The sequence below is a fragment of the Odontomachus brunneus genome, unplaced genomic scaffold, assembly GCF_010583005.1.
Source record: "Odontomachus brunneus isolate Ranch 3 - 2012 unplaced genomic scaffold, Obru_v1 Obru_scaffold_023, whole genome shotgun sequence".
Taxonomy (NCBI): domain Eukaryota; kingdom Metazoa; phylum Arthropoda; class Insecta; order Hymenoptera; family Formicidae; genus Odontomachus; species Odontomachus brunneus.
This window is the reverse complement of record NW_022639473.1, coordinates 1195735-1212215: the sequence shown is the minus strand read 5'-3', so window position 1 is coordinate 1212215 and position 16481 is coordinate 1195735. Positions and strand designations below refer to the sequence as shown.

The window sequence follows — 16481 nt, the reverse complement described above, 5'->3', positions numbered from 1 at the left end:
GAGAGAGAGAGAGAGAGAGAGAGAGAGAGATTCAAATCATTTTTTACTAATTTAGCATAGATTTAAAATATTTCAATGGGAATCTCGGCTCTAAAGAAATTTAGAATGGTCCGTGTCTCAGCTATGCCGATTTTGTTAAAATTATTTTATTATATCTTGTATTCAATTTTATTTCTTATGCATTTTTATTGTACTTAATGATAGGAGTGAGAACATTAAAAAGCTATAAATTGCCTGTGAAACTCAAAGTGGGTCAAAATGAAAAAAATATGACCTAAATATTTTATGTACTTCTATATTTGTGCCAAATTAGAAAGAAATCGGAGTGTACCTTTTGGGTAGGTTACTTGTCAGTGTAGAGTTACATTTCAAAATTTTTCTTCATAATATATGTAACGTGAACTATAGATTTTCAGTAAAATTTTCTTCAAAAAGGATGTTTTGGAATGCAGCTCCCAGTAGATAAAGGTATATGTAAGCTGCGCTTTCTGCTACACTGAGAAAAAATAGTTTTAATTTATTTATGAGATATAAAATTGATTTTCGTAGATAAACTTGGTATCCTACAAATAAATTTTCGAGTATTTCTTTCACAATGTATTTTTACCTCTTTCCCTTTTCCTCCCTCTCCGCTGTCCCAAATAAACAACACTTTTGCCCCAAGTATAGAAAGTGTAACGCATATAATAATAACATATTTAAGCGGATTGTACGCGTGACGTCACACATATGAAAAATACGATTTATGCGGCAACAATTTAGCGTCAATAACCGAACCGCCATTATCGTGGAGTTTTGTGACACGTGAAGAATCTTTTAGTACAAATTGCTGTCTGGTCGTCGTACACTCATTGAATGCACTCGTTGAATACACTCGCGGAGTCGCAGTCGAATGCGTTTTTTCGGTCGATTCGTAGCAAATGACAAGTAACTGTCAAACAGGTGAGCGATGATCGAAACAGTGACAAGTGGATGTCGAAAGACAAAGCGAACAGTAGCGCATAATCGGAAATATTTTTTAAGAAATTATAATTCAAAAACTCACCGACAGATCCGACGTAGATTGGCCGTCGATGCTGTCGCTCTCCGTTGCACAGGATTTGCACTTGTCGCGCTCAGTCACTCATAGTCCATTGTTCTCACATTATTCAGTGCACACGCGGGCACAAAGACGATGCGAAACGTATAACTAGACGCGTTAACGACCGCGGACAACGCGATACTACAACGAGCACGCGATAGTTTTTATTGTTTTATTGCCGGTGTTATTGTTTACGTCGCGCGCGCGGCAGAGTTAGCGACGCGCAATCACGCTACTTATCGACGCGTCAATCGAACTTCCAACGATACGATCTGCTCCTCATGAGATCGTTCGCTCCGCGGCTCTCCGGTGCAGCACTTTTTGCACTTTTTACAAAAAGTACATTTGCTCGCGATCTATTCGCGAAAGGCATCGATGCTGAATTATTCGGTAAGTGACTTTATAAACGATCGCAACTTCTCATTACATGCTCGTACTGATTCCCACTTCTTTAATAACGATCTTACGACGTACGATGAAGATATCATACACTGAGGAGAAATACGCGAAAATTTGTTTGTACACGGAATAAAAAGATTTGATTGAATTAACCAAATATCTAGTCGAATATGAACAATTCAGAAATTCCGATTGAAGTAATCCGAATTCTGTTTCAATTAACAAGATTTTTGGTAAACTAACTAAACATGTCTGGTTAAATAATCAGACATGTCTGGTTAAATAACGGGTTACTTCAATCGGAAATTCTGGATCGTTCATATTCGACTAGATATTTGGTTAATTCAACTAAATCTTTTTTTCCGTATAGTATACAAAGTTTATTTCTGTGAATATATAAACCGTATACCCCACAAATAAACTAGCAAATATTTTTTTCCTCAAAATGTAAAGCCAGCGGCACACGGTGCTTGTTTTCATGATGAATTGTTTGCTGGATGGAAATACTCAGTTTCGATTGGTGCATTTCCATCTATTTTCAAAAATGCACCAATACGAATAGAATATTTCAATCTAGCAAGCAAAGTAGCGCGAAAACAAGCATTGTGTACCGCTGGCATAATATATTAGATAAAAGTTATAAGTTATTAGTTATAAGTTAGATAAGTTATGTGTGTCTTATTAGATAGATAACGTATATATAGCTATATATTTATTCAATCTGCATTTTTTGTACTATCTTTCTCTTTTTCCTTCTTCTCTCCTCCCTACTATCTCAAATAAACATTCTTTCATTCTAAGTACAGAAAGTGTAGTATCTAAGACCGGAGTACACAAAAGAACGCAAGAAATAAGAAAATTAATCAATCACAATCGAGTATTCATGCACCCAGGAGAACGATCGCCTGTGATTGGTCGATTTGTTTACTGCATGAGTATCATCTATATTGTTATGTGTACTCCTGCCATAAGTCGACTATATGCGTGACGTCACGCGTATGAAATTGCGGTGAAAATTTGGCGCCGACAGGAACCGCTCTTACCGTAAAGTCTCGCGACACGTTGTCAAGGATGCGGTGCGAACTGATCGTCGTGCACTCATTAAATATCTCGCGGAGAGCAGGGAATCCGATCGAACGATCGATTTTTCAATCGATTCGTGGCCGCGCGACAAGTGAACAACAAGTGACTGTCAAACAGATGAGCGATGATCGAGTGAGAGCAGTGACAAGTGGACGCCGAAAGCAAGGGCAAAGCAAAAAGAGACAACGATGCCGAATTATTCGGTGAGTGGTTCTATAAACGATTACAGCTTTTCGTTACCTACTTGCACCCATTCCCGCTTCTTTAATAATGATCTCACAACGTACGATGAAGATATCATACACTGAGGAGAAATACACGAAGATTTGTTTGTAGTATATAAAGTTTATTTAATATATAAACCGTACACCCCACAAATAAACTAGCAAGTATTTTTTCCTCAGAGTTATAATATATTAGATAAAGTCGTGTGTCTTATTAGATAAATAACGCTACAGCTATATATTCATTCAATCTACACTTTCTGTACTATCTTTCTCTCTTTCCTTTTTCCCTCTTCTCCATTACCTCAAATAAACATTCGTTCTAAGTACGGAAAGTGTAGTAACTAAGATTGAGGTACACAAAAGAACGCAAGGAATAAGAAAATTGACTAATCATAATCGAGTATTTGTGCACTTAGGAAAATGATCGCCTATTATTGGTCGATTTGCTTATTGCTTGAGTTGTTATGTGTGCTCCTGCCTTAAGGTCGGCCATATGCGTGACGTCACGCGTATGAAACTTGCAGCGGTAATTTGGCGCCAAGAGGAACCGCCATTACCGCGGAGTCTCGCGACACGTTGTAAAGGATCCGGTGCGAACTGCCGCTTGATCGTTGTGTTCCCGTTCGAATGTCTCGCGGAATCGTGATTCAGCGTGCTTCTCTGGCCGCCTTGCCTCCGTGCTTCATGTGAACGTTAAATGAACGCGTCGTGGTGGACAATAAGCCAGTAAGCGCGAGGATAACGAGCGTATGCAACGGTATATGCAGCGACGACGAGAAGGTAGCATCGACGGCGCATTGATTCGCGTGTGAGTAACTCAATCGACGATCAATCTCAGTCCACCGTCACTTGTTCGTTTCGATCCTCGCTCTTTTGATTGTTGATCTTACTTTCATGAACTTGCGCGTATAATCAGTTACAATCGGGACGTGTATTCGGGCAAAACACGCGATCATTGACACCCAATGATCGACTCTAGTCATTAACAATCTAGAAAAGTCTGACTTCTCCGCCACTACTTGTTCACGGTCTCAGCTGTGAAGTTCTCTTTTGGAATCATTGGATGTTAACGATCGAGCCGGTGTCAATAATTAGGTTCAGGTTTTATCCTACGTGCCGAGTCGAATGTACTAGAACCTCAAATCACGTAGCGGAATCTCGCGATGACACGCGGAGCCTCGTTAATTATCGTACTCAGGGGAATGTTTCTACTACACTTTCAATACGCCTTTGGACCTGAGCAAAGATTGTCGCAATCGTTTCCGACAGTGTCGTAGACGTAAATCGGTGTCGGAAGTCAACGTATAAGTATTGATGTAGACGTATGCTGCATCAGTCGTCTAATCATATTTAATACAGCATATGTCTACGCCAATCCTTGTGCGTTGACTTTCGACACCGACTTACGTCTACGATACTGTTGTAAAAGATTGCGACAATCTTTGTGCTCAGGCCCTTTCCCTATTTCGCGAAGAGATCGCGAGCGAGTGCACTTCTTGTGAAAAGTGCGAAAAGTGCTACACCGCGGAGCAGATCGTGAGGAGCAGATCGTATCGTTGGAAGTTTGGATGACGCGGAGATAAGTGGCGTGACGTCGCTAGCTCCGCCGCGCGCGCGACGTAAACAATAATAACACCGGCAAAAACTGTCGCGTGCTCGCCGTTACACCGCGTGCTCGTTAGTATCGTATTGTCCGCGGCCGGTAGCGCGTCAAACTGTTTCGGATCGCGTTGTGCCTACGTATGCGGTGAACAATGGACTACGAGCGATTGAGTGGGACAAGTGCGAATCCTGTGCAACGGAGAGCGACTGCATCGACGGTCAATCTGCGATGTATCTGCGACTGGTCTGACTGTGAGTTTTTGAGTTATAATTCCTTAAAGCTCGTGTCATATACTACGGATTGGAGATAGAGGATTGCGGATTGAAGATTGGAACTTGACCAAGCAGGCCAAGACTAAAGTGCATTGATTCCTCGAAATCTAATCTTCAATCCGCAATCCTCCATTTCCAATCCGTAATGTGATATGGGCTTAAAAGATATTTTCGATCATACACTGCCGTTTTAATTATCTCGCGCTCTCGCGATATTTCGTATTGGAGTTATCTCTCTAAATTTCGCGGAGTGAAATCTCACTCTTTACAAGCAGAGTGACTATCGAGTGATCGAACCTGAGTGACTTCTTTCATATAGACTAGCATACCAGTCTTGTATTTCACTCGTCTTGACGTTCATTCAAGTTCTGGCCGTGTTAAGACAAAAGGCCAGAACAGACATTCAAATGCTGTTCTGGCCGTATCTGAAGACAATTTGAAGACGTTCTTAAATATAAGATTTGACTGTGAATATTATCTATAGAGTTAATTGTCTATTCTAAATTGTTGAATAATTATTTTCACTCGAAATTAATATCCGACATATTTTATTGTCAGAAAAGCGTATTCGCTCTAATTAATTGAGATATTTGATCATATAGAGTCAAAATCTATTCTAAGCTTAAGTGATGCGTTCACTCTCGAATGACAATATTTTTACGACCGCTTCTGCCACTTTTTACTTGTTTTGAATGAGATTCTACTTCAGAAAATTTAGAGAGTTGTGGCTACGCTCGTTTTGCTGATGCTCTCGTGCTGAAAGCGTCGTTCCTTGGGCATGTAAGCAATAAAGATAGAACGATGCTTTCAGCACGGAAGCGTCCAAATGAACTTAGCTTATTGTGTACATGTGACGTCAAGTTATGTTAAAAAAAATTGCAATTAGCCAGGCAGCAGTTTTGCGCCATGCATGGCTTGAATTTGTTTGTATGAAGCGTGCCGTATAAATCTTTCTCAGACTACCGTAGGACGAGTCGTAAATTTACCGGAGCTTTCGGATGCGGATTTATTTACCTCATTTTAATTTGAGCGCTAGGGAACATATTGCGTTGCGCCGTCAGCTCCGCCTTCGCCTCCTTCCCATCGGCCTCACATTTCCGTCTGCAATTAAAAACACGAAAACATTACTTGTGGTACACATCGTCGATCAAATAATGACAAATAATGCGATTAATTAAATTTTCGAAACACACACGCAGCGGTAAACTTAAAGATAGAGCTTCCTAGTGTGATTGCATTAGCAGCATAAAGTGAGCTCTTCTATATTAATTTCTCTGTTTTGTACATAAAATTAATTATCAGTGCGGTTCATTAATTATGCGCGTGTGGAGTGTCAGCACCAAATTAATAATATATCGGTCCGAAATTGATTCAACTATTGCATCTATTTATATACAGGGTGTGTCCTTTCTATCGCATTATTTTGTAGATTTTCTACACGCGTTTGGAGCGATTTTTTGTCAACAAAAATGTCGAGGGAATATAATCGTTTTTTGTAAGTGTGATAGTTTTTATCACTTTGTATCCGCGCAATTAATTTTCAAACAAAGATTTTACTACAATAAACCTCAGAGATTAGCTTAAAAACGTAATTTGGTGTATATTTGACTGAAATCTAGTTCTTTTTTACTCGCTCATAGTTTGAAAATCATTATTGTCTTGACATTTGAGCGAAACCCCCAGTTGGTCAAAGAATTTATTATTGGAAAATAATGTGATAGAAATGGGAGTTTGTATATGAACACATTCTGCACTGAGAAAAGAAATATCTAGAAAATGAAAAATATTTATTCGGTGGATATTGATGACATATTTACTTAAACCTAAATTCTTTTGTTTTAATAGAATTAGCAATTGCTTTCGTGGAAAAGAATAGCTTTAGGAAAATACATATTTTGGGAGAAAATTTTTTTCCATGTAAAAATATATATATTATATTAATACAAAAAACATATTATTGGTACTCATTGAATAGATACCTTTTACTTTTCGATATTTTTTTTCTCATTGTAGTTTTTTACTCTTGCATTTAAAGATCATCTGAAATCTTTATATACATATATAGGATGATTCAATAAATATTGTCATCTTAAATGTCTTTGAAGCAAAAAAACAAGAGCGTCTTCGAAACTGCTCCTTCCAGAAAGAAAACTTAATTATCACGAGAAACTTTTTCTTTTCTAAGTAGAATGGTTTCGAAAATATGGAGATCACCTTTTTGTTTCTTGCTTCGAAAATATTCAAGATAGCAATATAAATACCAACTCAATGTGTATCGAGCTAAATAAAAAAATCTTCACTCTGATTTATCAAGTTAAATCCGAAGTCGCATCTTTAATTTGCGTTTAGCGCCTGCTCGTTTTATCCGCGAAACGTAGGTGTCGATTTAGCGTATCGATCGTCACGTGACGGGCGACGATAACACTAGTTTAACGAGCCATTGTTTTCGGCCAAACATCGGCAATGCTGAATCGACTGAGGGCTTGGAATATTAACGCGAAATTCTCGTATGTATTAATAAGGCAATTAGCGGCGGAACAATATTTGGAGGGCGTTGGCCAGTCGACCGACCGACCGACCGATCGTCCAAGGGAATTCTTTTAAACGTGCTGCCAGTGGAAAGGGAGGGTGGTCCGCGGGTTTCACCCCCTCGAATTTTCATACCGCGTGCTCGTGAAAGGCTGAGCTCATTACTGGCCATTGTCCCGAGGCATGCTTTTCATGTCTCCGTAATGCGCGATTTTTAGGCACGATCGAAACGATTAATTTCGCTCAAAGAAGCACTTTGTCAAGCAATATCATGGCGATTGTCATCAAAATAGAGAGACAATTTCCAATTTTTTTTAATCCTAACACATTTTATTAAATCTCGAAATCTAATAAAAAAAATTTGCTTGAAATTATATGATTGTGGACGGAGAGAATATTATAGTTTTTTTTTTTTTTTTTATATAAATTTTTCGGTTTTATTATATTTCTAATAGTGTGGGAATAGTTACTGTCAGTAAGATCTATCTTGTTAAGGAACATAATTGATTTTTTAAATATTTCAGTTTTTAAAATATAAATAGCACATATATGAAGTGAGAGGACAGTCAAGTCCTCTGCAGAATGTTGATTTATTCTTTGGTTATAAAATTCTATAGTAATTTTTAACTAATTAATTTTTATTTGGTATTATATTATTTTTAATTAATTAAGTAAATTTTAATTTTTACTTTATATAAAATTCTTTCCGTTCGTTGGTACAACTTCAATATCTTCTTTTAATATAAAAAGTATTGTTATGTTGACACTAGCCACAAATAGAGAAAGTAGGAAGAAATCCGTGTAAAACATTTTTCCTAGGATCTAATTGGGATCGAACTTCAATGTTTCAATAAAATTATGAATTTTAATTGGGAGATTGAACGAAGATTCAAGTCAAAAATATAATGTTTCAAAGACTCGATTTTAAGTGGGAAATCCAAACCGATCCAATTTGCTCTCTACGGTGTTTTTTCAAAGATTTTTTATAATTTTCAAATTAATTCTATAAACATTTATTTTATTCCATAAAACGAAAATAAAAGAACTTTATAAAACGAAAAACGAAGCTGAGAAAAATCACGTTTAAACTTGAAAAAATTTTAACCGCGAGAAGAACAATTTTTTTATTTTTATTATATTAACTTCAACGATTGGGGATCATTATTGTTTATAATTTAAAGTCAATTGAACGATAATTTATTTTAAATTTACTTTATGTAACTTCATACTTTTCATCATATGTTTCAGTCAAGGAAATCAATAATTTTTCTATCATCGGTCTTATCCTATGTATAATTAAGGAATCTTATAATCTATATAGGTCGATAAATCACTTTGAAACAAATCTATATATTTTGATCGGAACATATTACGAACATAGTACGTTAAATCTAGGAAGATTCTGGTAAATTTATATACTAAAAATTATCACAGTTAACACCGGTCAGTAGCATGAGTGAAATATTCATTCTTGTGATTTCGAATGGCAGTATATTCTTTGTCACTTTGATTGAAAATATTGCCATTTTTCACTCGTTTTAAGTAAAATTCCAAGAAATTTAGAAAGTACAATATTCTATGTAATAGGGCTGTGATTTCTATTAGCAGTATTTTCACTACTTTCGTTTTGAGCGGATATACTGCTATTTTCGCTTATCTTCAGCGAGATTTCGCTCGAAGAAATTTAGATCGTACAGTTATTTATTCGATAAAATTTCCGAACACTGAGAGAAAAATTATCTTAAAATCAACAAATATTTCTTTGATGGATGCCATTAATATATTTACTTAAAATCTCTTTATTTAAATCAAATATTGTTTACCTGATTTAAGTAAACAATATTTAAATAAAAAGAATTTAGATTTAATTAGATATGTTAATGGCACCTATCAAAGAAATATTTGTTGATTTAAAGATAATTTTTTTTCTCATTGAAACAATCGAGAAATCTAAGTTTTGAGCGTCGCTGCTTATCGTGATGATCGCGAGGCTCGCTGGGACGGAAAAAAGACACATTTCGACTCGCCGTGGCAGTACTCGCTTTGCATCGTCCGCGACGAAGAATCCGCGATGAGCACCGAAGACATGGTGCACCGAGGGAAAGGGGCACCGGTTTTCTCCTCCACCTATCTACCTACCTACCTACGTACTCACCAACCAACCTACCTACCTACCAACCAACCAACCTACCTACCTACCTACCTACCTACCACCCTCGCCCACATCAGTCCGCGCGCATCGCCGCGGGAGACGCCGCGAAATGCGATGCAGCGCCTTTTCTCGGCCGCTCTACGAGAGGTCGTCGGGATGCATCTCTCCACCACCTTCGGCGGTGGAGAGACCGGGACAAGGGGGACGAGCGGTCGTCGCGCAAGTCGGACATCGGGTTAAGGAGCAGGGTGAGAGATGGTGTGTGCCCGGCGGAGGCGGACGAGGCAACAACGGCCATCACGGCGGTTGCGCCGCCGCGGGCTGAATCGGCAGATTTATGTGGGGCTATGCATTTACGAGTACAGACACGCATACTTGCATATGTAATTAACTCCCTCGCGGTCACCGCCGCGATCTTTAGCGTCGATGAGATCGATCATCGTCGTACTTGCGGAAACTGCGTGTCGCCGCGCGTCGCCGCTGATGGCCGGCGCTCGCGGCTCGCGGCGCTGCGGAGAAATTAATGGCTCTTGACGGCGCTTTGATTATATTGTCCGTGAAAGCGCGCGCTCGAATTGAGATACGGGTCGAGATGAAAAATCGTCCCGACGCCGCCGTCGAATCGCCCGCGACGCCGGCAATTGTCATTTTCGCGTGTCCAGACAGATAGAAGTGCACGGTAACTTTGACAAATTTTATTAAAGTCACTGTGTAAAGATCCCTTAATAGTGCTTCATGTGGCACTGTCATATAGAATATTAAAACAGAAATAGCGTGGACCGCGAAATAAACCAAAAATTCCGGTTAAAGTAACCAGAATATCATTGAAGTTAACGAAAAATTGTGTTAACCAAAACAGAATTCTGGTAACTTAAACCGCGATTCTCTGGTTCATATTTTGCCAGAAACTTGGTTAACTTGACCAAACGTTTTTTCTCCGCATGTGAATGTAATATTTAAATATGATAGTGACATTTAATAAATATCACAGAAGAGAAATCAATAGATGCAACGAAAGGACTTATAAATGCAACTATAGTTATATTTCTAGAAATTATACTTACAGATATGACAGAAGAAATTATTAAATTCATCATACAATATAATGCTAATTTGATAATTAATTCAACACGATATATCTACTCCGTGAATATAATTGAAACGTTGCAAAGTTTCCATATCGCCGACAACATATCGCTTCACTTGGTGAACACAATCACGCGAGTCTATCTGGGTCACTTCCTTGTGCGTCGATCTTCCCCACGTCAATATTCATTTTTCCATCTCTTTTTAGCGCCGGCGCTCGATTGTTAAAATGCGAATTAATTCCACGTGGCCAGATATCGAGTTATTTTCGTTCGTGTGCACGTTTCCGTCGCTGGGGCGAGGGCGTGTAGAGCTTCGATTTGAGCCGCGTGGCGGAAAACGGGTCTATCGGGTGTGCTCATAATAACAAGCGTTGAAATGACGGAGCGTCGGGGACGGAGGAAGAATCCGAAGGCTGCGTTCCCTTTGGGTGCTCACGCGCTGTAAGCGTCATTCTATCTTTCTTCCGCATGTAATAAACGATAAAGATAGAATGACGCTTACAGTGCGTAAGCGCCCAAAGCGAACATAGCCGAAGAACGACCCGATCATATAACAATGGCGATGATCATCATGGTCGTCTGGTCGCCTCCGGGCGATTGGCTGGTTCGGTGTACGAATGTACGTTAACGGCAAATATACCGAAGCCATTCGGCGATTAATTTTATGTATAATTACACGCGCGCGAAATCGACAATTAATTCAGTGCGGAAATTAGTATTTACATTGGTGTGTGGAAACAATTTATGTAAGTAATTCCGCGCACACGTGGCGCGGCCGTTCAAGTCGATATTCGCCCGATGCTCGCCCGGGATCGGCGCGTTTCGCGCTCGACCAAGATCCCGCGAATCCGAAGAAGAAATCCCGAACGGAATATGGAAGCCCGCGCGAATGCCGTAACGATATCCGCGATATAACGTCCGTCGCGATGCGGCGACGCCCCCGGCCAATTGTATCTCATACGTAGATAGTTTTATTACATGCATACATATCCGTGTCTGTGCCGGCGGGCAGGCGCGGCGGATAAAGATAGAGGCGCGGGATAGGAAATGCACAATTATTGTGTACTATCTGCACAAGTGTCCGTGACTCTTTCTTCGTTAATAAAGCGGCACCCACGACACGACATTCGATACTTATGCGCGCACACTGCGGCGACAAATGTCTTGGTTAATTCACGGGCATTCGCGATACGCGAGGCAAAAAAATTATCTTGTACTCTTCGACGAACAAAACTCCTCTACCAATGAAAAATCAACTCTGCGTACCAATGTCGCTATGAAATCGCCTGTTGAAAGTGGCCCGCCGAAACATCGAGTAGAAATGCAACTAGCCGAATCAAGTAGCTTCCCAAGTAGACTGTAAACTGTACACAGTAACTTTAAATATATTAAATCACGAAATTCAGCAATATCGAATTACTTATGACTGGCCAGATTGCATTCATATTTATCACAGGCTGCGTTCTGAAATTCACTATCAGTATTGAAATTTTACAATATACGTAATACGAATTACAGATTTTCAATACTAGCAGTGAATTTTAGAACGCAGAATTTTGGAACCATGGAAATATGAAAAAAATGTGCTATATTAGGTCAAACTGAACAACAAAGTCCTCTATCATTTTGCAAAGGATCACGTAGATTTTTGGTTGTTACTTAAGGAAATTACTTAAGGTGCATTATCGTGCATAATTTTCTTGTTCGACTTAAAATACAAGCACACGGCGACAGACATCGTCATTACAGCTCATTTACGATATAGTGATCATTCACGAATATTTTTTGATTAATAACTCAAAATTTTGTGATTTTCTGAAAAATGGTAGAGGAATTTTTTGTTCCATTTGACTCAATCTACACTCTCACGAGCGGTGACATCATCTCGGACAACCTGTATACTACTGTGTCCAAAAAGTAAGGTGACATTGCATTTATTTCGAAAATTCTTTATTTATTCTTGCAAATCAATTTCGTCCCCTTCAAAGTAATCCCCCCCTGATATAATACACTTATTCCAACGGATTTTCCAATCTTCGAAACAGTTGTAATAATCGATTTCAGGAATGGCCTTTAGCTCCTTCTTCGCAGCGGCTTGAATCTCTTCTATCGACTCGAAACGGTGTCCCCGGAGCGGCCGCTTGAGTTTGCTGAATAGCCAGAAGTCGCATGGAGCCAAATCAGGTGAATACGGTGGTTGTGGAACGATATTAGTCGAGTTTTTGGCTAAAAAACTTTTTGGCCGCTCCGGGGACACCGTTTCGAGTCGATAGAAGAGATTCAAGCCGCTGCGAAGAAGGAGCTAAAGGCCATTCCTGAAATCGATTATTACAACTGTTTCGAAGATTGGAAAATCCGTTGGAATAAGTGTATTATATCAGGGGGGGATTACTGTAAAGGGGACGAAATTGATTTGCAAGAATAAATAAAGAATTTTCGAAATAAATGCAATGTCACCTTACTTTTTGGACACAGTAGTAAGTAGTCTTTGTATATTAGAAGTTAAAATATTCAAAGATCAAAACAATAAGAATGTTAGATACCAATGTTATCAGTGTCCAGGTATCGGCACTTTTACCCTAACTCGTGTCGTGTCAGACTGCCTTTCGCGTGAAGTTTCACTGAAAGAAATATCGAGAGTTCGTTGCGTGCGCGAAACCGACTAGGATCATCAGACACCGGCCCGAAGGTCGAGAAGATGCTCCGCTTTGAAACCGGGTTACGCGAGAGAACTCAAGGTGGTAACAGGCTGCGCGCAGGCAGCCAGCCAGGTAGGCAGGCAGGTAGGCACGCGTCCGCCGTCGTCGCGAACGCGAAAAGGGCCTCGGTCGGGCGTGAAGAACCGACGTCGTCGCCTCTCGAACGTCAAATTAGAAAGGCAAGAGGTGGAGCGGAGACGAAGCACGAGAGAGAAACGGCGGGTAGATAGGTAGATAGGTAGGTAGGTGATGCGAGTCGCGACGTCGTCCGCGACGACATCGTCGTATACTCGCGTTATCGGCCGCGGGCTATCGGCGGCGGCGGGGCCTCTTACCCAGATACAGTTCTGATATCCAACACGCTCACCGCCGCGTGTGCACGGACATGCCGCGAAACGCATAAATTCGCGCACATATACGTCAAGCGTGGTCGCAGCCCGAGGACACGGTCGCTCGCGAGCGCACGAGCGCGCATGAGCGCTAAGGACGCGCGCGTGCACGATGTCGTGCGCAGAAGAAGAGCACCACTAACTTCACGCGGACGTTTAGTGGCCTCGGGGACGTCGGCGTATGCAAATTCGAGCGCGCTCGGTTACACCGATACGACGATGTATCGCCGGAAAAACCTCCGCCATCACCTCGACTGCAAACCGCTCAGGTCGTTTCCGCAACGAACGAGAGAATGCCCGCGTAGAAATCTCTTGGTCTTTTCCCAAATGCAGATTAGATCCCAATCAGAATGCCCACAAGTTTATTCCAAAATAGATTATCCCACTATTATATCAATTGGGAATCCCGTTCTTGTCCCAAACATTCTTGTCAAAAATCAAGTTAAAAATATATATAAATATCTGGTAAATTTTTCTCCGGCTTACAAATTCTATGAAATTGTCAAATTATCCTGTACAAGTGTATTCTATATTACATGTAAAATGAAAATGTATTTTACGTTTTAACATGTAACAGTCAGAAACAACATTTGTATTGTTTTTATTGCATTAATAAAATTAATGCAAGAAACACTTAAAAAAGTTCCCTTAGTATTTCTGTTCCGATTGTAGGCAGAGAACCGATGTTTGGGGAAAGAATGGGATTTTTAATCGATATTATAGTGGGATAAGCAATTTTGTGGCAAATTTGGGTGTTCTAATCAGAATTCGCGCTCTGCATTTGGGAAGATTCTGGGAAATTTGTATGCGGGGCGTCGTTGGTGCTCACTTCGCTCAGAAGTACACAAGAGTTGGGCAAGTCGTGCCGTTAATTAGGTAAGCTGCGCCGCGATTAAACGAGCACGTGGAGCCGCGTGTATCCAGAGGATCGAGGAGGAGACACGAGTCTGGACGTGCACATTCGTGTGGATAATTATACAGGCGTGCGTGGATATTAAATATGTCGAATTCAATGAGCCCGAAAATGCGTCGTGCTCGCAACGAGAACGAACGTTTAATTAAATATTAATTGTTACGCGCAGTGGTAATATTTAAGGGAAAAACACCGTCGCGCGGTTCCGACCTCCCTCCCACGCCGCTCACGCCCTACGATGGATCAGTTCCCATTATCGATGATAAACGTCCGACAATCTCTTGCTGAAAATCTTATATGTTTATACACACTGCCGTCGCCGCGGCACAAAGCTAGGAATAATAGAGATATCGAATGGAACCACAAAGTAATGAACTGATACCGCATGCGAATTCATTTAGAGCCTGCTGCCCGACGGATTTCCCTCTGGTGATTTCATTATGAGGGCCAGTCAGGCCGGCTCTCTCTCTCTCTCTCTCTCTCTCTCTCTCTCTCTCTCTCTCTCTTTCTCTCTCTGAATAATATTTGTAATGGAGAGCCATTTGCGAGCGCGCGTGAGCTGCGCGTTCGGACCCGCAACGTTATTAACATTATAATCTGCAGAATGTAATCTTCGTATCGACCAAATGTATACACGCGCGCGCGTGCACATATACGCATCAGTTTTCTCGAAACAATTCGATTTCGTGGACGTATTTTGCGTATTATTTATTTGAATTGTCGCGTCCGTGTAAGTGCCCCGCGGTTCACTTCCGATATTTAATCCTCTCGACTTACGCATCTTTCGCGGCTAAACATTTTCGTGACTGTTGATCCGTGAGCAAAATAATGCCACTTTCCCTCAAGAATAACAAGTGTGTTTGAAGAGCGAGCTAAAAGATAACTCGCGTCGCGAGTTCTTTAATCCTTTAACTCCGAGTATACCGGTATAATATAGCTCGTGGGGTACAGGAAAAGATTAAGGTTTCAAAGAAATTAAAACATTTTGAAAAAGCAAACAGTGAAAAAAATTAAAAAGTAGATTGTTTAAATATTGTTTTTCATTATTTATATGATTGTACACGCCAAATCCCCTTAATGAGCTAAGCCTGGGGTTAAAGGGTTGAAATTAACGTCGAACTTCGACGAGCGTTCGTTCTCGTTGCGAGCTCAGTGCTTTTTTTGGCTCATTGAATTCGACATATTTAATATCCGCACGCGTCTGTATAATTATCCACGCGAATGTGCACGCACTCGTCCAGTTTCGCACGCACTCGTTCAGTTTCCTTCTCGATCCTCTGGATACACGCGGCTCCACGTGCTCGTTTAATCGCAGCGCGGCTTGCCTAATTAACGGCGTGACTTGCTGAATTCTTGTTGACGACGTGTGTATCTCTGGCATTACGTGAAAATGTGTTCTTTTGAAAATATTTTTTTCTGGAAAGGCACGTGTATGTCTTTTTTTGATAATTTGCAGAAAAAAGATCTACACACACTGAAAACATCTATAAAATATATAAAAAAAAATATTTATTCAATGGGTGTTAATAACATATTTCTCTAACTCCAAATTTTTAACTTTATATAATTCTTTATTTTCATTTTTAATTTTTGACTCTTTCATTTAAAGAGTCAGAATGAATGAATAAAAGAGTCAGAATAAATAAAATTGCTTTTAGCTACGGCTTTCACGAAGTGCATATTTCCCCGTTTGAATACCAATTTTTCCGTATGTAAATGTACATTAGTATAACTAAATATACCATTATCATTCACCGAATAAACTTTCTTTTTTGTTTTCTTATATATCTTCTCCCTCAATGCATACGTATAATTCTTGAATTTAAATTTTATGATTGATATAATGATTTCTATCTACGATATTATCAAGAGCCAAAGTTCTCCATCGGATTCACATGCATCAGAGTCGATAATCGCGTCCTAGAACTCACTCTGGACTTTCCCGCGTCGGAGAAATGAGCGAAGTCGCGAAACCAACAATAGATTCGCGTGTCTTCATCTCTCTCTCTCTCTCTCTCTCTCTCTCTCTCTCTCTCTCTCTCTCTC

At 40.1% G+C, this 16481-nt stretch overlaps 1 protein-coding gene and 1 long non-coding RNA gene across 4 annotated transcripts in view; one reads left to right on the top strand and one right to left on the bottom strand.

Annotated features, from left to right (window-relative positions):
* LOC116842227 (BTB/POZ domain-containing protein KCTD1) overlaps window positions 1-16481 on the bottom strand; it is a 65744-nt gene that overhangs the window by 34008 nt on the left and 15255 nt on the right. The window contains exon 2 of one of the 2 annotated variants that reach the window (XM_032811129.1): window positions 5680-5766. In XM_032811129.1, coding sequence (XP_032667020.1) covers window positions 5680-5708 — 29 coding nt within the window. In that variant the 5' untranslated portion in view covers window positions 5709-5766. Of the gene's footprint in view, window positions 1-1045; window positions 1240-5679; window positions 5767-16481 lie in introns of those variants that run through there. The other variant, XM_032811130.1, reaches the window with a different exon arrangement.
* LOC116842231 overlaps window positions 3360-16481 on the top strand; it is a 139655-nt gene continuing 126533 nt past the window's right edge. For both annotated transcript variants that reach the window (XR_004377697.1, XR_004377696.1), the window contains exons 1-2: window positions 3360-3598; window positions 4243-4644. This is a non-coding gene — a long non-coding RNA (uncharacterized LOC116842231). The remainder of the gene's footprint in view (window positions 3599-4242; window positions 4645-16481) is intronic.